General features: G+C 28.9%; 1 protein-coding gene across 4 annotated transcripts in view; it reads left to right on the top strand.

The window, feature by feature from the left end:
- LOC148226315 (uncharacterized) overlaps nt 1–27366 on the top strand; it is a 147935-nt gene that overhangs the window by 74734 nt on the left and 45835 nt on the right. Inside the window, exon 1 of one of the 4 annotated variants that reach the window (XM_088203299.1) lies at nt 7179–7312. The exons of 2 other annotated variants lie outside the window; for them this stretch is intronic. In XM_088203299.1, the coding sequence (XP_088059425.1) occupies nt 7232–7312 (81 nt within the window). In that variant the 5' untranslated portion in view covers nt 7179–7231. Of the gene's footprint in view, nt 1–7178; nt 7313–27366 lie in introns of those variants that run through there. One more of the 4 variants, XM_088203300.1, reaches the window with a different exon arrangement.

Here is a 27366-nt window from a genome sequence, read left to right as displayed (position 1 = left end):
TAAGTCTTTAAGTGAAGAGTATCTGTATATGATTTTAAATAATGTTTCAACTCGTTTTTCAAAGCTTATAACATAGTTTTACAAATGTATTCTTTAAATATTATAGTAAAATAAATGTAGGCGATTTTCAGGTTTTAATTAAATAAAAAAAAAACATAATTTAAGGCTCAGATTTTTATGACATCTTTAGGTGCATACTAGCGATTTTCTTAATAACATGTGTAAATTACATCCGCGGTGAAAGGGTTAAGAATATATTTACTTATATTTCTTTAATATTCGGTTGCATATATGTGGTGTAGTTTTTATTTTAGATATTTTAAATATATATGAGAAATCGCAATATCGCACTGTTGAAACACTGCCACATAAAAATGACAGTGTATAGCATAATCCTAATATGTCGGTTCTAATAAAGTTCTGGAACATATGTCGGCTACATATAGTACACATTCCTACGGGATTTGTCGACTTGTACCGTTGCATCTGAACCACCTGACGCCGTTGCAATTTCGACAAGTTTATTACATAATTATGAGTCGCTGGATTTTGATTGCTAGCTCTATGAAAGCAATTTAGCTCATAATAAACATCAATTTGTGAATTATTATTATAGTTTAAAATACACACATACACAGGCTATCATATTCACAGTGTATTAATGCATTGCACGTAAACAGGTCGGCAACACGGGATAAAGTTTCAGCGAGAAAACAAAAACGCTCTTGACGACTAAAGTTTTATTTGATAAATTACAGTGGTCTACTTTCGCGGAAGTGCATTTAAAGATAATGGTCCGACACGTAGTACGTGGAGGACGGAACTGAAAATTGTAGTTTAAAGGTCTTTGGATACTTTGTGTTACATCTGTGAAAACGACTATATAATGTTATACAATGATACGAAATATTTTTGAGAATATAGAGAGATTTTAAATATAAAATTATTTACACGGTTTTACACTGTAGTCCGTGTAAGAGAAAATGACTAAAAATAAACTGTCATAGAAGTGTTGACATTTAACAAGTATTACTCAAGAGTGTAGAGAGCAACATGTGTCAAAAATACTCACAACGTAGTGAGGGTTTTACTCGCATTTTATAATAATAAAATGATATTCATGTTTTGCTTATTCAAATTTATTTTTAAGTTAACTTTGCATAAATGTTGCATTAGTGGTACTCATAAAGAAAATTATTTTATGTGGAATATATACTGTGAAAATAAATGAAAAAGCAACGCTATTTATTATATAGTTATCATAACTTGTCTGTATTTAATATAAGCTTGCGAATGAAACACTAGAGATATTTACAGTATGTTAAACTTATAATAAAATACTGTAGGTCAACTAAATAGTTTGATAAAGCATATTTGTGATAATTTTACTTCAAATCTAGGTGTTAAAGTATCCTTTGAATGCCTGAAGCTTAACAGTTTGATTAATATTTTTTTACAAATATAAGACGTGTAACTATCTGCTATAGTTCTATTGTTTATACCTAAGAAGTAAAATTTATGATACTTTGCGACGTAAAATTAGAAAAAAAATTCAGTCTATTTTTTTTGATATTTTGTTCATATATTTTTATTTTATTTATAGACAACTTAAGCTTTTGTGCTATATTAATAACTTGAAAAAATATTATAGTTATGTATATTTTAAAATAATTTCTGATCTTTCTTAGTGTCAAATGAAATCATAATATCAATATAGAATTAAATCGTGTTATAACGTTTCAAGTAGAGACTCCAATACAAATATTCGAAATTAAAATACCGAATATATTTGACCGTTTAATTAAACTATTTGTGTATTTCTGTATTAAAATATTTTGAAAATTTTTATTTTTTGATGAAAATTGCACTATCTATAAAACTCAATTCAGCAACGCAGGTAGTCAACTTTCTTCTCGATGTACCGGTCCAGTATCTATATAACTTATTATGCGCTTAATGTTTTTTATAACATTTAAAATCTGACAAACAAGTAGATGTATACAAAATATTTTTAATTGCTGAAATTTTAAAAATACTTCATATTTCCGTGTTAATATATTGCAGCTGTGAACTTATTGAATTTTAAATAAACACTCAAAAATGTTTTTAAGTAAGTCATTAGGATAATATTTTTTGAGCATACCGAGTTGCTGCAACTTATTTTTATCATTAAAGTCCACATCAACAGTAACTTAATGAATTATTAGGTCAGTAAAATTAATTAAAATAAAACTTCATACTGAAAATTTAATGTCTTTATATTTTTTTATAAAATATAAATACGTATGTATGTATAAACCTTAATTTATTATTCAAACTGTATTTTAATTTGATACCATTCGTATTTTGTTTAATTATAAATAAATCTTCGTTTGTTTGTTTTCTTCAGCTTTACATTATTATATTTTTTGTTGAGGTATTGATTAAATATATCTAGATTTCTAATAGTGCAATATATCTAGATATCTATAATTCATAATCCTTTTCCTTATTCAGGATAGTCACATGAACACTAAGTCATAAACATTTTATTGCAAAATATGAAGATGTTGCATTTTACTCTCGATTTTTAGTTGAAAATATCGGATATTTGGATTCTTGAGGTAAACTGAAGATTGATAATACCATATTTAATTCGATACCATTCTTATTGTATTTAATTATAAATTTATCATTGTTTGTTTTTTCCAGCTTTACAGTATGGCTTTTATTAAATCTTAAAATTCAATTTTGATAGTCAATAGTGAAATATATCTGGATTGTTCTTCTTCCTAATCCTTTTCCTGATTGAGCATAGTCACATGAACACTAAGGTACAAACATTTTCTTGCAAAATATTAAAATGTATAACTCGCAGTTTCCCGTTGCATTTTACACTAGATTTTATGATTGAATATGTAGAAAGGAAATATATAAATAATAATCTTATATTATATGTAAGAAACATTCCAAAATATTTGTACCTTTTTTTAATTATTTATATTATATACTGGCTTGGCCATAATTTTAGGGCACCTCAATAAATGTGTTATATCTTAAAAAATCGTGAAAATATAAATTAAACACCGATCGAGGTTGTTAAAAGTGTTTATTTGCGCCTTTTTTTTAATTTTTAGTAAGCCCACCCTTACCTTTAATTACAGTTACAACCCTTATAACTAATGACTTGCAGGTAGACGGAGACAATTTTATCCATTCCATCTGCAATTTTTCTCGCAACTTGTATTTTCAATTGTGTTGGGCAAACTTTTATTTTAATTTTGCATATAAATGCTTTATCAGAATTAGGTCTGGTAACTGCAGGCAATTATTAAAGCGTCAAACTCTTTAACGCAAACCATTCCCAAGTATGGCACGGAGCTTTGTCTTGCTGGAATCGGATGGTAGCGTGATCTAAGCTTGGAAATATTTTCCTGAGAAATCTAGTGTATTCTAAGATTGAAACATAAATGTCACTGTTCAAACTGGGTTTCTACCCCCTGCTGCTGTCATGCAACTCCAGACCATACCGCTTCCACCATTATATTTTACTTTAGGCACTACGCTATCAGCTAAATATTCTTCTCCGACACTTTCATGCACGTATACTACACTATTAAAAAAAATAAAAAAATGTATGATTATTTTATATTGCTTTACAAATTTTAGAATAAATTAAGTTTTTAATATTTTTATAATAACCAATATTAGTTTAAAAACCTTAAAGTTGGACTCATCGAACCAAATGACTTTCGCCCAATCTTCAGATGTCCAATCTCGGTGTTTTTGGACCCACTCTAACCTTCGAGCTATTTGTTTACGAGAGCCATTTAAATCTCGTCTAGAAAAATAGTAAAAGCAAAAACTTAGTTTCAATTATAATAATCAGTGAAGTCTTGCAATCCAAAGGGGGTGATTTGAATTTAGAGCTAAAAATCAATTCGATGGTTCTTAATATGCTTCATCTTCTATTCTTCCATATTTGTTGACACCACCCATCATTTAAAATTATTTTAAGGGTATGAACTACCCTTCAATAACTCATCACCAATCGATTCACTCGCATGACAGACTTTCGGACCGACGACCTCTCGCAAATTTTAGTGAATTATGTATATTATACAAAATCTGTTATTAGCTTTTCTAGCTTAAAAATCACATAACTAATCATCTTAGTCATAAAGGTTAAAAGTTGGTCGGTATATTTCTTCTTTTGGTTTTGGCGTTTGATTTTGTTGAAAATACAGTCAGAAGAGAAAAATACAGCGTCGCATCCGTGAATACAGACGTATAGCAATCGTAATAATAGTGAATGCTTATAATACGTGTATTTCAAGAAAATATGGTTCGAGGCTATTATATGTACATAAAATGCACACCAGACGTTTAGATATTAACGTCGTTTCGTGCAATAATAATATTATGAAGGAAATGTGTTCATCCGAATATATAAAAATGCTTCATGCACGATATCTATTTACGTGGAATAAGATAAATGCGACGTTGGATGTACGCCAAAGGAAGCCTAACATGGTGAAATGTTTTCTTCGCGGCACTTCCAAAGAAAGGTACATACTACAACATATATTTGAACGGATAGGATAACAGTACGAGACATCAGAGCCATAGAACAAACGCAAATGGGGGTTGTTTGAGAAAGAACCACGTAATACGGATTCGGAGGGGAACTAGAAAAGTTTTAATGTGTGCTGCCCACTTTGGAGCGGTAACAATTCGAAATTTCGTGAATTTTAAATAAACGCTTCCAATTTATGCAATGCCATATAAAAAAACATTTGAAGAGATTATTTAACTCAAAGATGAGATAAATTGATATACATATAAGAAATATTACAAACTTATTTCAGTAACGTTATAATTATTTTCTATTGTATTACTGTATCAGTCTATAAGACTTTTCTTTTATATACACATACGTATTTAATGGATTTACTGGATCATTAAGTAGTTTCATGACAATGACTTAAATTAACTCCTGGCTGCTCTTATGTGACGTCTTGATCAAATCTGACGATTAAAGTTAATAGGCTGCTTGGGCATTAATGTACAAACTCCGTGGATGTTTGCGTTAAGTTTTTACTTGGAATAAATCGTTGTATTAATGACTGAACTTAACTTAACTAGTAAATGGTCCTGTCTTAATTGATAGCAGAATGATAAAATTCTGCCTACCAAACTAATCACAAATAATTTAGCGAAATTACACCTGCTAACGAACCGTTTTCCCAAAAGATGTAATGTGATTTTTGTATATGACTTCTGTTTTTAGTGTGCCCTATTATTTCATATACCAAGTAATGAAAGATTTATTACCAAATTTTTGAAACAGCTCGTAACTTAAGATATATGCAGAAGAATAAATTGTATTAAAAATAAATACATTTTGGTCGGCGAACCTTTTAAGTCGTATGCGATTTTGTTTCAGAATCTGCAATTTTGCAAGTGTTTATTCGTCAGCGAATAATTAAATTTGTTGTGTAATATAATTTAACCTTTAAGTAGTGAGTTAATTTATAAACATTTCTTAATTTGTTAGTATACATCTGGGAGTGAGTTAATTTTATGTATTGTTTACAATTATCGTATTTTTGTTGCTATTTATTGATTAATATTTTATGTTGCGTTTATAGTAAATTATAAAAAAAACATTAGTGATTTTCTACGTTTTATTGCTTTGATTTATTTTACTACATTTTGGTGTTTATATATTTTAATTTACATATTTATTATGTGAATTATTTTAATTTCAATACGGAGGCTTTCAATATTTTTTGTTATGTTAATTCATTTCATACTCTTTAATATATTGCTATTATTTTCTTTAAAAATCATTTAAGCAAATTTAATAAAAAATATTGTATAATTATAATATTTTGTATTTATTATATTTTCAGTTATATATGTAAATATATAACTATCTGGGGTACCTTAATACAGTGAAAGATTGATCGCCGTACATGTACGGCGATACTCCTCAAAGACGTCTATTTTAATTTTAATTTGCTGATTTATTATAAAAAAATATGTTTTCAATGAAAATAATTGCAATAAATAAATAATCACATGCTGCATACTGCATTACTAAGTGATAGATTCAAAAGATCTGGAGTGTCGAGTTGAATTATTGTCGGCTGTACCTTGGAGCAACGATGCTCTGTCGAAATCTGTTCTTATGATGATGTGTCTAATGCTGTGACTCCATGGCGACCTAGACAGGTTGGGCGTCTGTGTGCCTCCACCCGCATCTCTCTCTCTCTCTCTCTCTCAGACAGCTCTAGCGAATCGCGGATGAGCATATTGGATATTAACAAAGGGGTAAAAGTAACAATAAGTTTTTTTGCGAAGGGTAAAACGCATCATCTTTTTCACACAAAATGATATTTTTTACGGTACACGTGGGTGATAACGAGTGATTGATATCTCGAAACGGATGTGTGGTTTATCAAATCTTACTAATTATTAACGCAAATCTTTTCGAAATTTTTATTTTTCACTTTCTGCTGGTTGTTAAATTAAATTATGTTTAAATTATCATATGAGCATATGAATAAAATACCTACATAGCAGCATTGTTATATTAATAAACCAAAACATATTTTAGAACCCCACGATTTTTGAACCTCCCATATGTAGATTCAGTAGACGCACCAGCTCAAAAACTTGTTCTTTGAGTATGTAGATTGGCATATGGCAAAAAATCCGTTTTTTTTTAATGTTTTAAGTTTTCTGACTGTTTGTACAGTATACGCATTTTTCTTTATTTGTTTTAATTAGTCTCGTCTGCTATACGCTTAACTTAAACAAAACTCTTGTTAAGTTTTGGTAAAATATTAGCATTGTTTGTTATAATTATACGTTTCATGTTACCGCAAAAAGGGTTAATTTATATGTATTAAATACTACACAATTGCATCAGCGTGATTTGGCACACGCATGATTTAAGCTATATCGAAAGATTAATATAAAGCATACCTCGCCGTTGGCTAATGTCAGATTATGGAATCAATTTTCCAATTCAATAATTCACGCACACATTTGTATATTATTATATTACACAGGATCATGCGCGTATTGTTAATACGTATACGCAAGTAAACCGCAAGTAAACATGTCAAGTGGAAGCATCACCGCAAAGCGATTAACTCGACTCAAATATAGCTCAGTAATCGATATGATGTAAGAAATACCTAACGTATGTTTTTATAATACGTTATAAAATTAATCTAAAATAATGATAAGGAGCGCGCAGTTCTATGTGACAGTGGAGAGATTTTATAAGTTTTTGGATTTTGATATTGCACATTCTAAGCGGGTGAGTGTACTTATGAATTTAGCATTTTACATGTTTAAAACGTCGTGCTTAAGAGATAGTAGGGTCGTTAGCTCGTCGGCTAAAGGGTTCTTTAAAGAAAATAGTTTTAATGTCATAATTCCCTCGTGCAATATCTGGCAAGAGTACTAAACGTTCGTAATGTTTGAACCGGGAATATAATTGCGCAACTTGCGCATTATTTATTGTAGTTCTGTTTCTTTTTACCCATTTTAGAGTATATGGAATTGCTAGTTTGTAAAATATGATTTTAAGTGGAATAGAAAAATATTTAGTAATTTACATATGTATGGAAACTGTATTTTCAATTTATCGAATTGAATCGGGACTTTTCGGTCAAACGGGCCACATAAAAGTGTTTAAATGAATCCAGTATACTGAGGATTTTCTTTCACTATCAATTTATTTCAGCTGTCGCTATTTATTTCCCTTTTTAAATTCACCCGTATAAGACGAGATTAACATAGGCAAATAAATACATTCGTTATACAAAGTTACTGCTATATCATATAATTCAATCGAATCGGTCTTAACGTGATCAAAGAAAATAAGTATTATTTGCTGTATATTATGTATTATAACCGTTAAAATATTATTTAATTCAATACCTTTTATAATATTGTACAATTTTATTGCAATATGACCAAAGCAGCAGTCTGACAAAAAAATCGTCCATAACTTTTGACGCGAAAATAAATCAGAAAGTTTTATTATAAAATTACCTCTTGGGTTTACTTAAAAGTTTCAACAATTCACACTCTTGAAAATATTGCAGAATTCTGATATATACAAATATTCAGACTTTTACTAAATCACAAACTTTTAAAAATAATAATCATATATAGCTGTTTGTTACCACTAACTGTATTATACCCGTCGAAAAGATCGTCTATGCTCTATGCAATATTCATTGTCTCATTCGACAAATAAATATTTAAAGCAATTTAAGACAAACCAACATCAGTTTTATAAAGAGTCTTTTATAACTATTCTGCCACTCTACTGTAGACTTTTTTGCATTGAACACCCGATTTTATCTATATATTGGTATTTTTAATAACTTATACAATCATTAAACAGATCTTTCCAGTGTTTTACTAAGCAATAATATCACACAATTCTGCATCACACATTGTATATTTTTCATCAGTTGTTATTGAGGTAGAAAGTTGAAAGTGCAAGATCTGGAGAATATATTGAGTGCTTACTAGAATGAAAATCATTTACCTCATTCTGTCTGTTCTTATAATGTTGTTAATTAGTGGATTTTAACTTTGAAAGAGCTATGCGGGCCAATATTTTTTTGTATCAATTGTAGAATATCTATTTTTGATTTTCAAAAATATGTTCCTATATTATTCATCATTATTTGTCAGTTATGATAATGGAGTGTGTAAAAAATCGCAAATCTGTTTCTTTGAAATGCAAAATATTTTTTTACAAAAACAGATTTATGCGATTGATGATTGTGATATTTATATGATTTATTTTAATTATTGCACATTTAATATTTATTTTAGAATATCTAAATATTATCTATTTGTAAAAACATCTCTTGTATCTTGTTTTTATCTCCAATGTTTATGTGAATATTATAGAATAAAAAATACGTAAATACTGCATAATATTATTCTACTTTGCTATCCTACGCTGATGGCACTACTTAAGTTAATTCACTATAATAAGCATCATTTTATTTTCCGCTTCTGCTTTCAAGCAATATGGGTATCGTCGTTTTCATAGTTCTAAGCCCTAGAAATATAATATTTTCAAAGGCTCTTTACTATTCAAAGGTTTAGTTACAACTGTAATGATCAATGAAAAAAATGTGGCATATTGTGTTTATTTTTATAGAACACGATGACTATTATTATTTTTCAACAATTTTTAAATCACGTAAAATTATTGTATAGCCTTGTCTGCGTCTCGTGTTCTACTCGTTTATGAATATCGGGTTAAATTCTTGGATTTCTACAACGATATGACGTAGCTGGACCAGCTTTGACAGAAAGTGGAAAATATTTACTTTCTCGGTCTTAAGCTTCGGTTGATGCTCGGCGTAGCTCCGCAGATGCAGTTAAATACGCAAGTTCTGACTTATATACGTTACTAATGGAAGTGTACTCTGAAACGCGCGTATATACTCTTTTTAAAATAGGGTATATGCTAGTCTCTTTACTACTCTCGATAGTTCCGCCAATGTGATGATTTAGGGCAGAAACAGACTATGTTGTTATATGTTACTAATCTTATAAGAATTATTTTTGCTTAACAGATGTTACATAACACTTATAATTTAGATATGTGCTGAATACAACGACTCAGCACTTATTTTGATAATTTTTTGTTTGTATTAGATACCGACTGTCTTTTGTTTGGGTCTATTCAAAAGATGCAGTTACAATTTTTCCTAATTTATCTGAATCTGTAATCGCCACGTGCGTTGCAGTAATGAATGAACTTGTTTTGTAAGTTGCAAACACGGGAGAACAATCAAATGCCAAAAATGTTAGCATCAATAAAATACCTTAAAACATATACAATTTTCACTCTATCTTGGGCTACGCAGCACCAGTCGCTGATGCCGAGTGCTTAGTCACTTCGCAGGTTTCGAGTAGTCCATTTGTGATGAGTGTTCGGCTTACATAAACGTTGTATTTTATTGTAATTGCAGACTTTAGGCTCCTGATACAACTCGTATGGTGCATTGTTGTACAAATAAAGCAAAGTATCATGCTCTCACGAAGACCAAATGTTTTTTTTAAGATATTGGACTGATCTTATGTAAATCTTGAATTTATGCAGAAAAAAACAATATGTTAGACAAATATATGGCGTTAATAAGAGATCCCAGATAAAGAAACACATTAACACTGTCAATGCATACATTTTCGGTGCGAGTATTCTCTTGATTTAAACTTAAATTTTCTCAGAGACCTTTTTAATGACTATATAGAGCAGGCTTGCGAGAGTATCGCATTGTCTTAGGCCTTTGAGAGAATTACAACCATTTAAGAGTTATTTTCTATCGCAGTCCCTGCATTTTACTCTTTTTATTGTTGATTTGGCGAGGTTTGTAGAGACCTAATTTTATTTTTATTGCCTTGTATAGTATTTCTTTATACACACTGTCGTAAACCGCCTTAATATCAGGCGCTTATGGTGAGATACATTCACTTTCGCTCGCTCGCGTGTTAAGTGACGAGAGTGAGTGAGAAGAAGTGGGCGTGCGGAACGCATGCAACACACGCCCTTATATCACACGTACTCTCGTCACTTAACACGCGACCGAGCGAGTGAAAGGGAACGTATCTCACCGTACGCGTCTGCTTAATATTAATAATATAATATACGTGTCAACGTTGAACAAATCTATATGCCTGTATGCAATATCAGTTAATTGTAGAGCACATATGATAATACTTTTAGAGTGATCTACGTTTTATGTACGGGTAATTTCAATCCCATGATTCAGTCATCTGACAGTACTCTGTATTTCCACACGTCTTAAATTACCTTATGCGTGCATTAGAGAACTTGAAAACACTTGTATCAACTTCGCTGCGCGGCCTTAATTATTTTCCTGGTATGCACATTGTGTTTTAGAAACATGGTAAAACAGATTTTGAAAGACTAACCAAATATTTACTTGATATGCTCTATTTGAAAGAAATTCTAGATACTTATGTATATAATATTCGTTAAAACCAAATTAAATATTTTTTCGATTATATAATGTTCTATTAATAAGCTTTAAAATATGTAAATTAAATTATGATCATTAGTTATTATATAAAATTTATTCATTCAATCCAATTCATTACAAATTGATAAAGCTAACAAGCTGTGAAATTATAATTATTAACAGATTTTAATGATTTGTGATATATTACTCGCATCTCGTTAACAAGATCATTAAAATTTGTCAGCGTCTAATGAAATCTTATATATTTTTAATGATTATATCTGTATTCAATATTCTCAGTAGCACAACACTTCTCTTTGATATGCGATATGTATTTATGAATATGTGTAATATGCAATTTGCTATGCGTTAATTGCTTGTTAAAATTAGATTTCGCGAATTTTACTCAAAGCTTTTTAACAGCGAGTGCACGCTTAAATTACGAACACAAACGTCAATTATATTATTTTACGTTATATTATTCTGTCACATTCGTCTTTTCGTGCCGAAGTCGAGGGACAGAAAAATCGTATATCAAATAAAGTAATTTTATGGCAAAAATCTAGTGTCACAACCGGAGAAATGTAAATTTGTGCAATTCTATGAAGTCAAATATTTGCACGAACGAATGTGGAAAACCAGATTGGCCGTAAAAATATTTGACTATTTGCGATTATTTTACCTTATATAAAAATACTGTAGTTTTTTTTGTATAGAACATGTTGAATTCTAAAAGAAATTCGCAATATATGTACACATTATTGAAACTATAATACACATCTTTCAAATACATTTATTCTTGTGTTTTTAAGCACAAAGTACGTAATATTTTTTTCTCTTTTGTCAGATAAGAATATATGTACATATAAGAAAAAAAAATGTATTTGCATTACAAAAGGAGATAATTTATGCAAATGTAACTCGAATATAGTAGCATACTAAACGATCATTTTACACACATACTTTTGAATCAAATCCTAAAATTGTAGTTGTGATTTAATGGATGTCAATGTTAAATTACTGATGAGGTTTAGATTTAAACTCTTTGTTCTTTGTATTGACAGCGTGAACTAATTGCATTTTGGGCTCTTAAATTAATTACATATACATTTATACATTGATTAACGCGGTACCCGTTTTACGCGGTTTCGCTTTAACGCGATCAAAAAAATAAATATTTTTTAATATTATATATAGTTCGATTATTACAGATTATTTAATAATAGTAAATTCATACATATTATAAATAATTGTTAAATAATAATTATTTAAAGCACATATTGTTAAAGAAACGTCATTTAGGGGGGGGAGGCAGTAAAGCCATCCTCCCCCCTTAAAATTTGGCCATAAAAATGCATGTCATTTATTGAAATACTATGATTCTAAAACAGAAAGTCGACTCGAATCCCGAAATCCTGAAAATATTGTTTTAAATATATCATTTCAGTGGATATATATTTTTACCAGTTAAAAAATTATTAAAATAAATTTTTCATACTTAGTAGTATATACATTCACTAATACGTATTATACTAATCATTATTTATTTACATGTGATGTTTATATATCACATGTGAATTAACTTTTATATGTTATGTTATTAACATTTATATATTACAGTGAATGTGTATTTTTCGGTGAAGATATACTATTTTCACTAGTGAAGTCCAAATACATTTTCACCAGTAGATACATATTTCTTCTAGCAAAAATTTAATTTAAATGATAGGTGCTAGTGAAATTATTTGCTGCTCTAAAATTACTATGACACCTAATCTGAGAGTTGCGAAACGTAATTTTGCTGTTCAAACCCTAACATAACAAAAGTTCTAAAAATATAATTAGTTTTAGAACTCCAAAATACAAACTAAGCCAACTCAACTCTCATAAGAAAATATTCGAAAGTAGAAGTCTAGCATATTACACATCGATATTACACGTTTTAAAAATATCACTACGGATTTTTGGTTAAAGTGTATTCAAACCGAATTTTGGTCAATACGATTTTATTGCTTTTGACGTGGATTTTTGATTTCTGAGAAGGAATAATTGTTTTTTGTTTTACTGAAACAGCTAAAAATTAAGTTAAGCTCAGATTTTTAATGATCTTTTCATTGTGTCATTAACATGAGTTAATGTTATTTTCGCGTTGTTACGTTATTTAATCTATAATATAGAATTTCAATATATATCGAATATCAGTATATGACTCATATAACTCGTTTTTTAACTTACATGACAATAGCGTGTTATTTCTACATAATTAAAGTATATTCATAAGTAGTTATTATAGCTAATTTAATTATAAATTATAAATTCATAATTCGTTTTAATATAGGCAAAGAAACGGAGTGTAGAGTGCACCCCTTCAGCTTGAAGCGCATACAAGCCTTGAATAAGTAAAATGAAAACCGAATAAAGTTGCCTTGCACACTCGTGCATATTATATATCAACCCTTCGGGTGTTTGCCTTGGCCAGAAAATGTCTGGATCTGCTGTTGGCGGTTTGAAAGATAGTTATAATGTATTCGCCTACGAAAATTTAATCAGATTTGTTCGACGAATTAAATTATTAACGTTAACTTGAATACACGATTGTCGAGAATGGTAAATTAATTCACATGCAAAAGGTCAACTCTGTGAAAGTATGATGGAATATTAGACTCATTGGTTAATAAGTCATAGTATGTACATATCGTAGGTTTGGACGAATACATTCACAATTCATTTTTATATGAGACAACTGGAAATGCTCAATATTTTTATGTTAAAAATGTGTATGTTATAACTAATATATACATTGCTGAATAACTTTTGTTACAGTATATGTTGATAGCCATTTCTTAAAAGCGTCACATGTTAGTTGTGCCTCGATTGTTGTGGAAGCGTCGCTGCTTATATTATAAGGTGTTGCTTAATATTGAATATTTTATCATGATAAAAGATTTATGTGATCTTTGTTTTGCGTTTGTATATATATAGTTGTATGAAAAATATATAAAGAAAGGGAAGAATCGCGTAGTTGTCATTTATGATTTATAAACAAAGTTGTTGTGGAAGACGTGGAATGCATCTCTTTATTCTAATGTTTCAAAATGTTTTTAGTTTAGTTCTTTGATATACATACATATGTAGAATACTAGCTTCAAAAAACAAAGTTGATTGTTATGTCTTCTAGAATTATAAAATAAAAACTGATGTATTTTTAAATACACCCTTCAAAACAAACGGTAAATCATTTAAATAACTAGTAATACATAGTAATAGTACATTAGCTAGTAAATTGCATGACAGTACATTTAAAGAGTAGTTTAGAATTCAAATTGCAAACCCTATTGTGTACAACAAATATAATTCGTTTTTTTGTTATTTATAAAAATACGAACTCTTTTATTATATAAGAGTTCGTATTATTTTATGTTGTAAATTTAAGACAATATAAAACAAATTATATTATATTATTTTTACACAACTAAAATGAGCTTTCAAGAAAAAAATATAAAATATAGTGGTGCAAAATCTGAGCACACAGTGAAATAATTGATGTATTATCTCAATATCAGATAAGTAATTATCGTTACCTATATATTTGGAAACGTTAGAGGCTGTAGAATAAGATTACATTTTAAACACATTAATCTTCACCGATTTGAAAATAATCCTATCTAAATTTAAGAAACGTACGAGTACGATCCGTGAAAAAATAATTTATCTGATCCCGAAAATGATTTCAGGTTTTAGATATTTAAATTGTGATGTGTATTATATAAAATAAACAAATTCGTGACAGCGCCAAAATATTTTTTTCTTATTATATTCTCACAGATTTATTAATATTCAATGCATCTTCTTGAGTCTTCCTGGAGTGTCGAGTTAAATTATTGTCGACTGTGATTTGTTATTGTGTGTTGTTGTGATGATGCTGGATGATCCGTTGATGTGTTTCGTGCTGTGACTTTGTGATGTTTTATAATGCTGCTTCGAGACAGCTCTGGCAAATCGCAGATGTTGGTGGGCCAATTGCATCGTTTCTGAGACACACCCACGAAATGTGTTGATGCCTTAAAAGTGAAAACCAGATGGCCACTTTCGGGATATTATAAACAAATGGGTAGAGAGCTACAATAGTAAAAAGGATAGTTTTTTCAGTACTACGGTACTTACATGTGACTATCGTTTCGGGATTGATGTGGTAATAAATGGTCCATAAAGTTATTAACGCAATTGTTCTCCCTAGACCTTTCTTTCATTGTTAGACCTTATTTTCAAGACGAGTTGCTATTTATTATCATTTGTTCGAAATAATCGTTATAATGACCTTTAAATTAATTATTCAGATGGTTCTTAGAACATTGTTTTTTTGGCTTTTAAAATTCCTAAATGTTTTTATCAAGACCGTATTAAATTAATTAAAAATACATTTTATACATTATATGTATGTATTAGATTAATAAAATATATGTTAAAAACGTAATAAATCGAATAATTAAAAATCTTTACGCCTTTCCAAACAAGTGTATTCATTACGCCAATGTTCGTGAAGATCAGAAATTTGACTCGATTATTATTATAAATGCATACTCAAACGGACCATAAACATTTGGTGCTTTTACTTATATAAATTGCTGCTATCGTATTCATAATTGGCGAAATCCCGATGGAATATGCTGTCTGGAATCACAAGTGCCCGATTACAGCGTTGCAGAATCTCCAGCTGTTCAAAATGCGACGATTAATGAAAAGGGTTTTTGTAAAAAAAAGGCAAATCGTAAATCAGGCACTTTCAACAATAGCTCTATTAGACAATTTTATCTTAGAAAACACGAAAATACTATGAAGATAGAGGAAACAACCGCTTCCCACTTCACCTCGACCCTGATACAGCTATAATACAATACCCACACAGCTATAATACAAAGTAACCATACAAATCAAACGTGATTTAAAAATTGTTGTTAAATTTAATTAATTAAGTTAATTAATAATGTATGATACGAACAACGTTGTCTTCTATAAAAGTAAACTCAGTATTTCACAGTTAAATATTATGCTATATGCATTATTATTTTTCCTGTAAATATAATAACATAATTTTATCTGTACGTGTGCGTTTTTATATAGCATATATACAATTATTACTAGTTTAATATTATAAATTAAATTTTTACTTGTGTTTGTATACATGATAACAAAATAGTGCCTAAAACAGCAATATTAATTTAAACCCACATGTTTAATTCTACCACAAACAATAAATTTATATATAAACAACGGTAAATATTGGTCTCATTTATCGTTTAATCTAATTAATATTTCATATAATGACTTAATACGTGTTCACATAGTGATATCAATCTATTAGTATTATATATTTTCATTAAATAACGCTTGTCCTTTAATTGTATGTAGTAGTGTAATTTGTATTTTAACGTGTACAACATTAGCATATGAAAATGACATCAATCGACACACGAAATAATATATATATACGTTTGCACATCTAATGAATATGCATGCGATTGTGTAGATACATGTACATGAGTTACGTACATATTTTATGTTCACTAACATTACAGCAAACGCGACGTACAATTGCTTTGTTTTACATATTCGGTTAAAGAATCGGAAAAACGGTTATGTAAAACCAACGTTACATAATCGCCGATCGAAGACGTTAAGAGTTATTTAAGATTATTTCTACGTGTGGACCGATTTATCACGTAAACGAGAAGTGGGTGGAGAAGAAAGAAAGAAAACGCAATTTTTGAGAGGTTTTTGCATAGAAAAAAACAACAAATGGTAGAGTTGTTTCGTAACAGGTTCATTATGTGGACTTCGTTTCTCATTACGGGATAGCACGCTATTGCGTTTAGGATTAATGTGTTGCTTGACGCAGATAGCGAATTATTATTATTAAGAGATATATGTATGTACCTATGTGTGTTTCAGAGAGCTTTTGCCGACTTGTCGTGAGCTTTCAGAGCTGAGGTTGATGCGTGCTAGGTAATTAATGACGCATTAATAAAGGAAGTAGCATAAAAATGTTGTAATGAATATTAATCACTCAGAATCAGCTCTCGTGTCAAACGGGCTTTAACTTTTGTATTTTACTATAATTTTATAGTAAAAGAGGGTGAAAATTTCAAGCTAAAATGAATTTTAAAATTCCGTTTGTTGTGTTATTAAGGGGAAAACTCTATTATTTTTTATGTTCAATTAAATAAAATACTACATTTTTGGCAAAACACACACTTAATTGATATTAAAAACTATATTTAAATCTATTTTTTTTATAATAATTTAAGTACATACATATATAATTAATATAATCATATAAACCAATGCAAGTTTAATGTGTTATTATTACAATGAATAAATTTACTGCGTTTGACAAAAATCCTTTGATATATTATTATGATCAATCGTATTGCACTGATATAAATAATACTATTAATAAATGTTCATTAACAATGAAACATAATAGTTAACTTTACAAATAGCTCAAATTATTTTATATGCCAGAGACAGAATGAAAAAGTGTGAAAAAGAATGTGATTGACTTTTTAGTTTTGCAAAAGCAAAAATCATACCCTCTTATATATTCTATGTTACTATTATATTACAATTATTAATAATAATATGTACTTATACGCTCACACATATATACATGTTAGGCCAAAAGTCACTATATGATTAAAAAATCAATTATATTTTCGTGATTATACATTTTTAAGTGTTTCTCTCAGGTTCTAAAAACAAAAACCGTAAAAATAAATTATGGAAAAAAATGTGACGAAACAATAATTTATTTCATATTATAAAATTTCATTATTCATACCTAGATAGCATACGTCATTTTCATCACAGCATATACATTTTCATCACATTTGGATCGCGATTCCAAAAAAATATTTAGCGCTTATAACTTACTAAGAGTATACACAAATTGTGCTTTAGACTTTAGAGAATACATCTAAAATGTAGTGAACAGCTAGACTCATAGAACTTTTTCATTGATCAGCAGGTTTTTCTGTTTTTTTTTTTATTAGAAAAACAATGTTTATGGATAAATCCAGAATATTTTTTGTCATGTATATGTAAAAAAGTATTACGTGAAAGATAAATATAAATAATAACAAAAATACGTAAAGGTGTTACATTTTTAAATTCTAAGGTAACTTTTAGCTCATTTTGAACATACTATATTATTGTATATAAATGGTAAAGACGCATATCTACAAATTGTGTACATTACCCCAAGGCATGTCTAGCGAGTTCGTTAGGATAGGCCCGAATCAGAGGTCTAGAAAATAAAGTTCTAAAAAATATTGATCTTTGAAAAACATTATTTTCGGGATCATGTGTAGGGTAACCAAAACTTTTTTAAAAATATTAATATTTTTTAAGTTAAAGTTGCATTATATATACATATCACAAAATTCGGTATTAGAGTTGTAACATCGGGTAAGAGTATTCTTGGACAAAGGACAATGTTCCATGGTGATGGCTCGCTGGTGTGTTGTCCTGAGCTGTTTGTTTTGGCTTAGTATTTGGCGGAAGGAGGTTCGTTCTTGACAGTAAAATTTTATTGATTTGAATGACTCATTGAAATTCTCATCGATGAGTCACCCCTTATCTGGTTCATTAGATCGCCATATTTTTTTAATTATTATGTACAAAATGTGTCTTAAATATTTTGCGTTCTTCAAAAGTTTGTACAAATTATTGATACTCTAATATTTCGTCATTGATAATGGCTTCTTAACTGATTTAAGAAGATGTTTTTCTTTAAAATAATACTATAATATGTACTTATGTATTTATATATATATTTTTTCATTTTAAAAATTAATTTAAAAGCATAGTCGAATAATTAAATTGTATCTTTGAGTATTTGCTTTAAGTACTTGTGGAATTTGGCTTATTTTTATATAAGACAAATTATTATTGCTTATAATTTGTTATTGTGAAACAATTTTAATTACGTTTACGTATAGTTTATGTTTTTGTGTGTGCTTTGAAAGGAACTAATCCTCTTCAAAGCGAGTTACTCATTAGATTCCGGATTCAAGCTGGACTAGAATTAACGTGAAGAGAGAAGCGCGTGTTTTTCGATCTTCGTTTGTTTTTGATTGGCGACTCCTCGTAGTTTCAAGCTCGTACAAACCCATTCCTTGAAGTTAGTAATGATGTTTTTATAATAGCCTTGTGTATCCACTTTTATACACAAAGCTAAACTTGGTAGATTTTGTTCTCGCCCACTCTTTGCTGCGCCGGCCAATTATAGCGACCTAGAAGTGTAATTATATTAGTAGTATTACATCCATTTTTAATAAATAATCGCCTGACCATTACTTTGTAATTTTCTTATTACGATTAGCCGTTAAATGATTAAGTATCTTAGTGCCAAGGCTTGACAATTGCTTACGAATATTACGAAAGACTATTGTGATTTGTTTTGATATGATTTGTTTCTTACGTTCAGTGCGTCAATTTCGCTTCTTGTTTAAAAAATTGCTCTCCTTTTATTTGTCAGTATCATTATTAGATTTGCATGGTTGTTGTGGACTTGTAGTCGATGTACTAGACACACATATATAAGGGGGAGGGGAATGTAATAATAATAAATGAGTATTGCAATAATATGCAAAAATAAGAGGGTTATATAACACAGTATATTCGATTCCCGGGTTCAATGTACAGAACTGGAAAAGTATGTTAGACACTGTACATTTATAAAGTAAATTATATGTAAAAATAAGCCATAAGCTAAAATTGTATAATAAATAAAATAGAATATGCATAAAAACAAATAATAAACACATTTTATTTAATTTGTACTTGATATTTAAAACCTATGGTTTTTTAAATTAATTTAACACATTGTTTAATCAGTTAATCCCATCAACAAGTACTTAATTGAATTATTACTTTACAAAACATTTTATTGCGTAAAATGTAAAATTATTCAAGAATTTGTATTTATTTATTTATTTTTTAAATTTATAATATATTTATAGTGTGTTTAATCAACGATAAGTTTTAAATGTTTGAGACATTGTTTTTTGTGGTATCATAGTTTCGATATCTATCTATATACATACAATTAGGTTTTTTAAATATTTTAAATACTATGAAAAAGTAAGTTTTTCACACATGACCGCATCCATATAAATAAGAACCACAATTTCTAATAGATAATCATTTTATTATTCTAAAATTTTACATACACAAACAAATGGTATATTAGTTATTCCATCACAACGATAATATTTTGCCTTTGAAGTATGTGTATCAATTTTCACAGTAGATTGAACAAAGTGAATCCGCGATATTTAGTCGATACTCCACTCTATCATCATTTTAGGTATTAGATAACAACAGACGTATCAATTTTGTAAATAATAATTAAATTGCTTATTAATTTGATATTGCCAATTTCTATTCTATGAAATAAGCTATAATATAAAATATGTGATTTATTAGCGTGTTCAAATATTACCTATATTAATTTATATTTAGAATGGCGCAAAAGACAATTTGAGTTTCCATGACCGATCAATAAAAATTCAGAGATGCCTTAGTGATTCGATTATTCATTTTATAAATTTTATAGAACAATAATTTAAACATATACAACTTCACACATTTTAAAATACCCACTTTTACATACAATGGCATAACAAGTACAGCTTTTTAATAATGGATAAAGGATATGGGGAAGAAAGGCAGTCATGCAGCATTCGCTAAACGACGTAAGGCAGTAGTGTCAAGTTAAGAAAAAATATGGGTCGGACCCAGGACACCTCCTTGGCTACGCCGTAGCCACGTAACGGTTACGAGGGTGTACTTGTTGGCTATGCGTCAGTCTTTTGGCTAGCGCCGTAATAGGCACACGTGTTGCTGCTACGCCGATACACTTTACGTGCTTTTGCCCTTACTTTACGATAAAATTCATTATTTAAATTCAGTTTTGAGGGACAGTTCTTTCGCGTGGGGTTAATTTGCGAGAGTTGAGTGCGTCAGGTATGTGGCAAATTACGTGACTACGCGAGCGCGAATTACCGTTAGATTAATTAAAAAATTAGTATGAGTGACATATATGCATTAGTTCGATGCGTATTCTGGTGATTCATGGTAAACTAATAATAATATTATTTTCGGTACGTACGTTTTTTTATTAGAAAAGCATGTTCACGCACATCAATCAATATTGATGAGGGTCTTAAAATAAAGTGTTTTCTACACCATCTAAAAAAATAATAATATTTCTACATTTTTTTAATAATTACTTAAATTTTTAATATTGTGTTACAATAAGATATCCTGATTTATATGTTCATTTAATAACTAGCAATATATTTTTTTTATAATTCGCACATTTATATTTTATTATTTTAACCAAAATTTATACTCTTTCAATAGAACATATATCAATAAATTATTACTGAGATAATACTACATTTTTTTTAATCTAAAATTTATTAAAAATCAAATAATTTTCAGTGGTATTATAGTGTTTTAATTTACTCAAAATTTTACTTACAAATTTAGATGATAATATCTTTCATTAGACTTTTGATTCTATATACTTGCGGCTACGTAAGACGCTCAAATAATCACGATATTTTGTTGGAATTAAATTATTATTATATATTTTGCTATTAATGTGCAATTTTATATTACAATTATAAATATGCATATATTTTTTTAATAAAACGCTGTGAACGACTGTATTAAAAATACTTACGCGATATTAAAACATGAATAAAGAGTTAACTATATTTTTTACCACAATAATAATATAGAATTTATAGCTTAAAAAAAATAATTTGTCGAAAATTTGATTTTTTCTATTACCATAAATATGCATCTAAAATTTTACATTGATATAAATTTTGTAACATAAAAAAAACTATTTTCATTGACATTTTTCAATTTTAATTATACGTCAATTTTCACTAATATTTTTATTATGTTAATTTATTTCACTTTATTAATGCTAAATGTTTAAATTAAACTGAGCAATTTAAAAAAAATACAAATATATAACTTTATTTTTAGTGCCTTGTATAAGATCACAATAAGAAAAATGTTCAATGGAGATATCAAAAAGTAACCTTTGTGGTAAAAAAGTGTTATCCAGTATATTCCTACAAAAAAACGTATTATAGAAAAATATAAAAATAACTATAGGAAAAATTCTATCCAAATACAGTAGAATATATATATAATAGAATATGATTTAGCAGAAAAAGTAATTTATTAACGATTTTTTTATCAAAAAAATTACTTTACTTTTTACAAAATTATACACTTATAATAAATCCATAGCTATAATCTAAATAGATCTCAGCCTAATTAGTATGTAGTTAAATATATAAAATACAATAAGTCATAAGTAATTGTATCAAAGCTAATGTTTAAAATTGCCTTTTTGAATTTTACTAATAAATAATAATCTTATATTTATAAAAAAAAATTTTAATCACTATACCTTATAGTTTTCTCAAAAATAATAAATATTTATTTTGTTTGCTTATAACTGTACAATTCCACAATCTAAGATCTATTAATATAAATTTAAAGTAGACGTCGTATATGTAGATTTTGAGAAGATCTTCGACAAGATTTGTCATGTGTTATTATTAAAAAAAATTGTCAGAATTATTTGAGCGATCGTAAATAATTTGTAACCTATAGCGGCCGATTGTTGAAAAAGTGGTTCCTCCGTTTTACAGTGTACTTATTAATGACACAAATACGGCAGTTACAAATTTTAATTTTCTTCTTCATGCATATAATTTAAATTTGTTTATATGCATTCAATCTGCAGCGAACTTTTCTTCTCACATAATTATTCAGATTCTCTATGGAGTCTGTAATACGACATACTTAATCAGTTTCTCGTTCCCGTTCATCAGTTTATTCCTACGATTTCGGTGGAAACTTATTAGCTAGAGAAAAATTCAGAATTATTTTTAAGAACAGGGGATGTTCTCTACACGTAAGCAAAATCTACGATAAATCTTTCAAGATACTTGGATTTTTTATGAGAAACGCTTTTCACTTTGACGATCCGTCATGACATGTCCTCTATGACACTTAAGTTCGTAGCACTCTTGAATCGGAATCTATAATATGGAATCCCCGAATAATCGAAAAAGTTTAAAAAATGGACTTTTCTTATAGTGGCGTTGGTTTTAGAAAGTTGTATATCGCTAAGCATTTCTTGTAACTAATGAAGAGTGCTGTATTGTAATAATACTATGTGACCATGGTGACACATTAAGATTACCTGTTAGGTAACGATGGCCTTAATTTAATTTTTATAAATTAAATAATATCTTATATAAGGTATTTTTTTATATAAAGATTTAGTGAAACTTGTACAATATAAATTGTTATTCATTCGATTAAAAATAAATTATTGTTTCATGACAATATCCATTTTTAATTATTATAAATAAATATTTATTTTTTTAATAAATATAGATCAATATAATTAATACTCAACCCTTAATTTTGAACCATTTCGCGCATTTTTTAACCTAGTACTTCGGTAGCAACTTTGAAGTATTTTCACACTGCGAAAAATACTTTACCGTACACGAAACGCCTGAGGCCATTGAAGCTTTACAACGATGTCTCACTTTTAAAAACTGTATTTTATGCCAAGTTTATTGTGTTTTGTACTCCAATACATCATCGCATAAATATTTTTGTTATATTGTCGCACTTTTATGCGCAAAGGACATCTTTCTCCGAGGCGAGCTTAAAACACTAGCAATTTTCTCCTGTGGTACAACTACTACAAAAAGTATTGTTAAAGTGCTAACGAAAAAAACCGCCATAAATCAGGAAGACGTGATCTACGCGCGATAAGTTTAGCCGTTGGTTAACATGATTTATTAGACCCGGAACATGAAATTATGAACGTTTTATATGAAGGAAATTCTTAATTTGAAGCGCTGCCTTCGATTTTCAGTTGTATTATATATGTATATGTAATTTATTTGTTTTTCTCCCCGATGAATATTCAACGCGTGCTTTGTTACATTAAACATTCAAATGCGGAGGTATTAATACATTTTTTTTGTATGCTGAAAATATGTATTGGATTCACTCCCATTCGGGGTATCGTAGGGGAGTTTGCGAATCCCGCACTCAAAGGATTTCCATAGGACGCTTCCAGAAATTATATTCAATGAAAGTAACCTTATAACGTGGGGGGCTATACGATAATATCTCCCTTTTAACAGGCTTATTCTATTCTAAAGATATTATATTAATTTGTGTTTGCAAATTAAAACCGCTGCCTTCGCTGAAGTACTATATTCGCGTTTTAACAATTGTCTGCGCAACTTTGCGCCAGTTTAAACGTTTGTTCGCTCGCTAATTGCAGCAATTTTTCTACAGGAAGCTACTTTTATAAATATATAAATTTTGCTGAAAATAAATAAGAAAAGCTAACATTAACTTTACAAATAACATAAAAAAATGTTGAATTTAAATATTCGTTAAATAAAGATAAAGTCTAGTAAAATATATATATATATATCCACGTAAAATCCACGCAAAATAGTATAAATATAAATAAATAATGTATATTAAATACTATTTTGCGTGGATTTTACAAAGTTTAAATGTAATTCTTATTAATTTAATTATTTTTACTTAATTTCTCTAGTAGAATTTCTGAGTAAATATCTCTAAGAAGGTCGGCTCGCTTGCGTGATGACTGGTCGTCTTAAGTGGCTGGGGTGGACTTGAGTTATACACGGAGCTGATCCGTCATTAGTCGAATGCTTGACTATCTGACTGTACGACTTGTAATATTGTAATATAATGAATGTCCTAGGCTAATTTATTCACTAGATCTGACTAATGGGAACATTGGCTAGCGGGATATTTTGGATACCATCATTTGTTTTAACCTTAACACGTCTTATTTCATTATCTAAGCTCGTTCCGTAAAGTCTATAATAACTGTTTTTGTGTTTTGGAAAAGCAACGTACTCAATTGCTCTTACTAAAACTAATAATGTATTAGCACATATATTATGACGATTACTAACAATAATTTGTGGAGAACATTTTATGACCGTTTTGATCACGTCGGGTTCACCAGTTTGGCGGGTAGGATAGTGGCAATGGCAATAAGACACAGACTGGGCCGTTGCAGTAGTATTTATTGGAATAATAGTTGATAATTATACCTTTATTAAATGTTATAAATGAGATCGGTAGACTAGACGATTGTTGTACTCCGTCATGTTTGACCAAAGAATGTGTTGCTTTTGCCACCGCCATGTTAGTGTCGTTAAAGCGCATAAAACGGCCCCCACAAATTATTTTATTATTTTAACATATAACTGACTAACTTTTTGCGGTATATATAATATGTATCTGGGTGTTTTTTTTTATTTATTATTTTAACGCTACTGTTTATATTTTACACGTTTACTTTTGATTCTTATTTATATTATTTATTCCATATTTATTAAGATACAAGTAGGACAAAAATATTATTGAAAATTTACGCGGTTTGCTATTTATTTGACTAATTAAAGTTTAAATTCGTTTGAAAGTTGCAAAACAAAGCAAAAACGAATATTTTAGATCTGGGATTGTATAATAATTTGCCTCGTTAGATCATATAATTTTATAATGGTAAAAGCGTAATTTGTGTTAATCGAGGCAACGACAACGCAAATTAAGATTAATATCTGCAACTCTCCATCTACTTGGCTACCGTCCTAAATGTAGAAATTAAGGTTTTTTATCAAGGGTAAATATATAAGCTTAATGTCATTTTTTATGTAACGTAATTTAATTTTTATTTTTTCTTATCTATATTGCCCATTTAGTACACAATATGTGGTAATTTAATTTCCGGATTGGCCTAATGTATACAGCCACAATTTAAATAACACAAAAAATGTTTCATATTAATTCCAAATACGTATAAATATATCTAAATGAACTAATTGCAACATTTAAAATCAAATGCAATAAAAAAAAATACTGTAAATTTGGCAGTTAAATTTTTATTAATCTTTTTTACATCTTGAACCTTCTAGTTATTTATAATATATCAAGCAAAAAATCTACATATATCTAATAAATATAGTGGGTAATTTATCAATATTTTTTTGTTGGTATTAAGGATTTCATATTATAATTTTATTGCTCTCAATAATACTATTTACATAAATATTACTATTCGTAAAATTAGTTTAGTTTTTTATGATAGGTTTTTATGTCCATAAAGTCCGCCCCTGAAAATAAAATAAATTTATTATATATTCGCGAAAAATAAACATATTTAACGTAATGCGATCGTAACCCCGTTTAATAGTATAATGGCAACAAAGTACATATTTACGTTTTACTGCCATTCACGAGTATCATTTCGATTTAAATGAGCTTTTTTACTAGTCGCGTCGAATTTATCACCGAAATCAAATTTTGGTTATTTCACGCGGTGCTAATGAGATTGCCTACTACATAACTACCCTATGTACGGAAATAGAGTTATCTCCTGTACATGCTAGTATAACATTTTCCGACACGCAATGGCGCTAATTAATATGTCTGGTAGGTAATTTGTCGTCATTTGGTAGGTAACGTCGGCTCGCAGCCGATCATTAATTCCAGATTACGAGACCCTCATCTCCTTCGCAGCCTCATTTCCCAGAAGCTCCCCGCCGGGATGGCTGCACTCTCATTTTCTGTGTTCCTCTGTGGCAATCAGTCGCTTATACCTATCTCCATATTATTATAATTTTTAATAAATTTTCACTCTCGTGCTTATATTATGTATTAAAGAAAAATTAAAGCGCTGGGTGAATACGAAAGGGAACGATTTTAATATTATATATTTTTACCATTGCACAAAACCAGGATTTTGAAATGGAATATAAATAGAGCATTTCCGAATTTTTTCTCAAATAAATATGTATATTAAAAGGTTTACGGTTATAATGACATTATAAAAATATATATTTTATATAATAATTGCAGTTTATTAAATATATAAATAACCTGATATATTTATATTTCAAGCTAAAATGTATGATACATAAAAATACTGCTTTTATGTTAATTAAAATTGCAGATTATTTTGTGTATTGTTTTTTTTATTTGCTAATGTATTCCTAAGCATAAGTCAAATTATTACATATCTGCTATCGTATGTATTTCTGAATTGGTCCTTTTGTATATTGAGTCTATACATCTGAAATAATTGAAGCTCAAAACTACAATATCATTATTATTATATTGTGGGATTGGTCCATTGTTATGCTATAGAAATGTGTGGTAACCTTTATCCATACAGGATTCAACT

Source organism: Plectrocnemia conspersa, unplaced genomic scaffold, assembly GCF_051122295.1.
Source record: "Plectrocnemia conspersa isolate PC_06_02 unplaced genomic scaffold, ASM5112229v1 ptg000014l, whole genome shotgun sequence".
Lineage (NCBI taxonomy): Eukaryota > Metazoa > Arthropoda > Insecta > Trichoptera > Polycentropodidae > Plectrocnemia > Plectrocnemia conspersa.
Note: the sequence above shows the minus strand (reverse complement) of the source record. Positions and strands in the feature narration are given on the sequence as shown.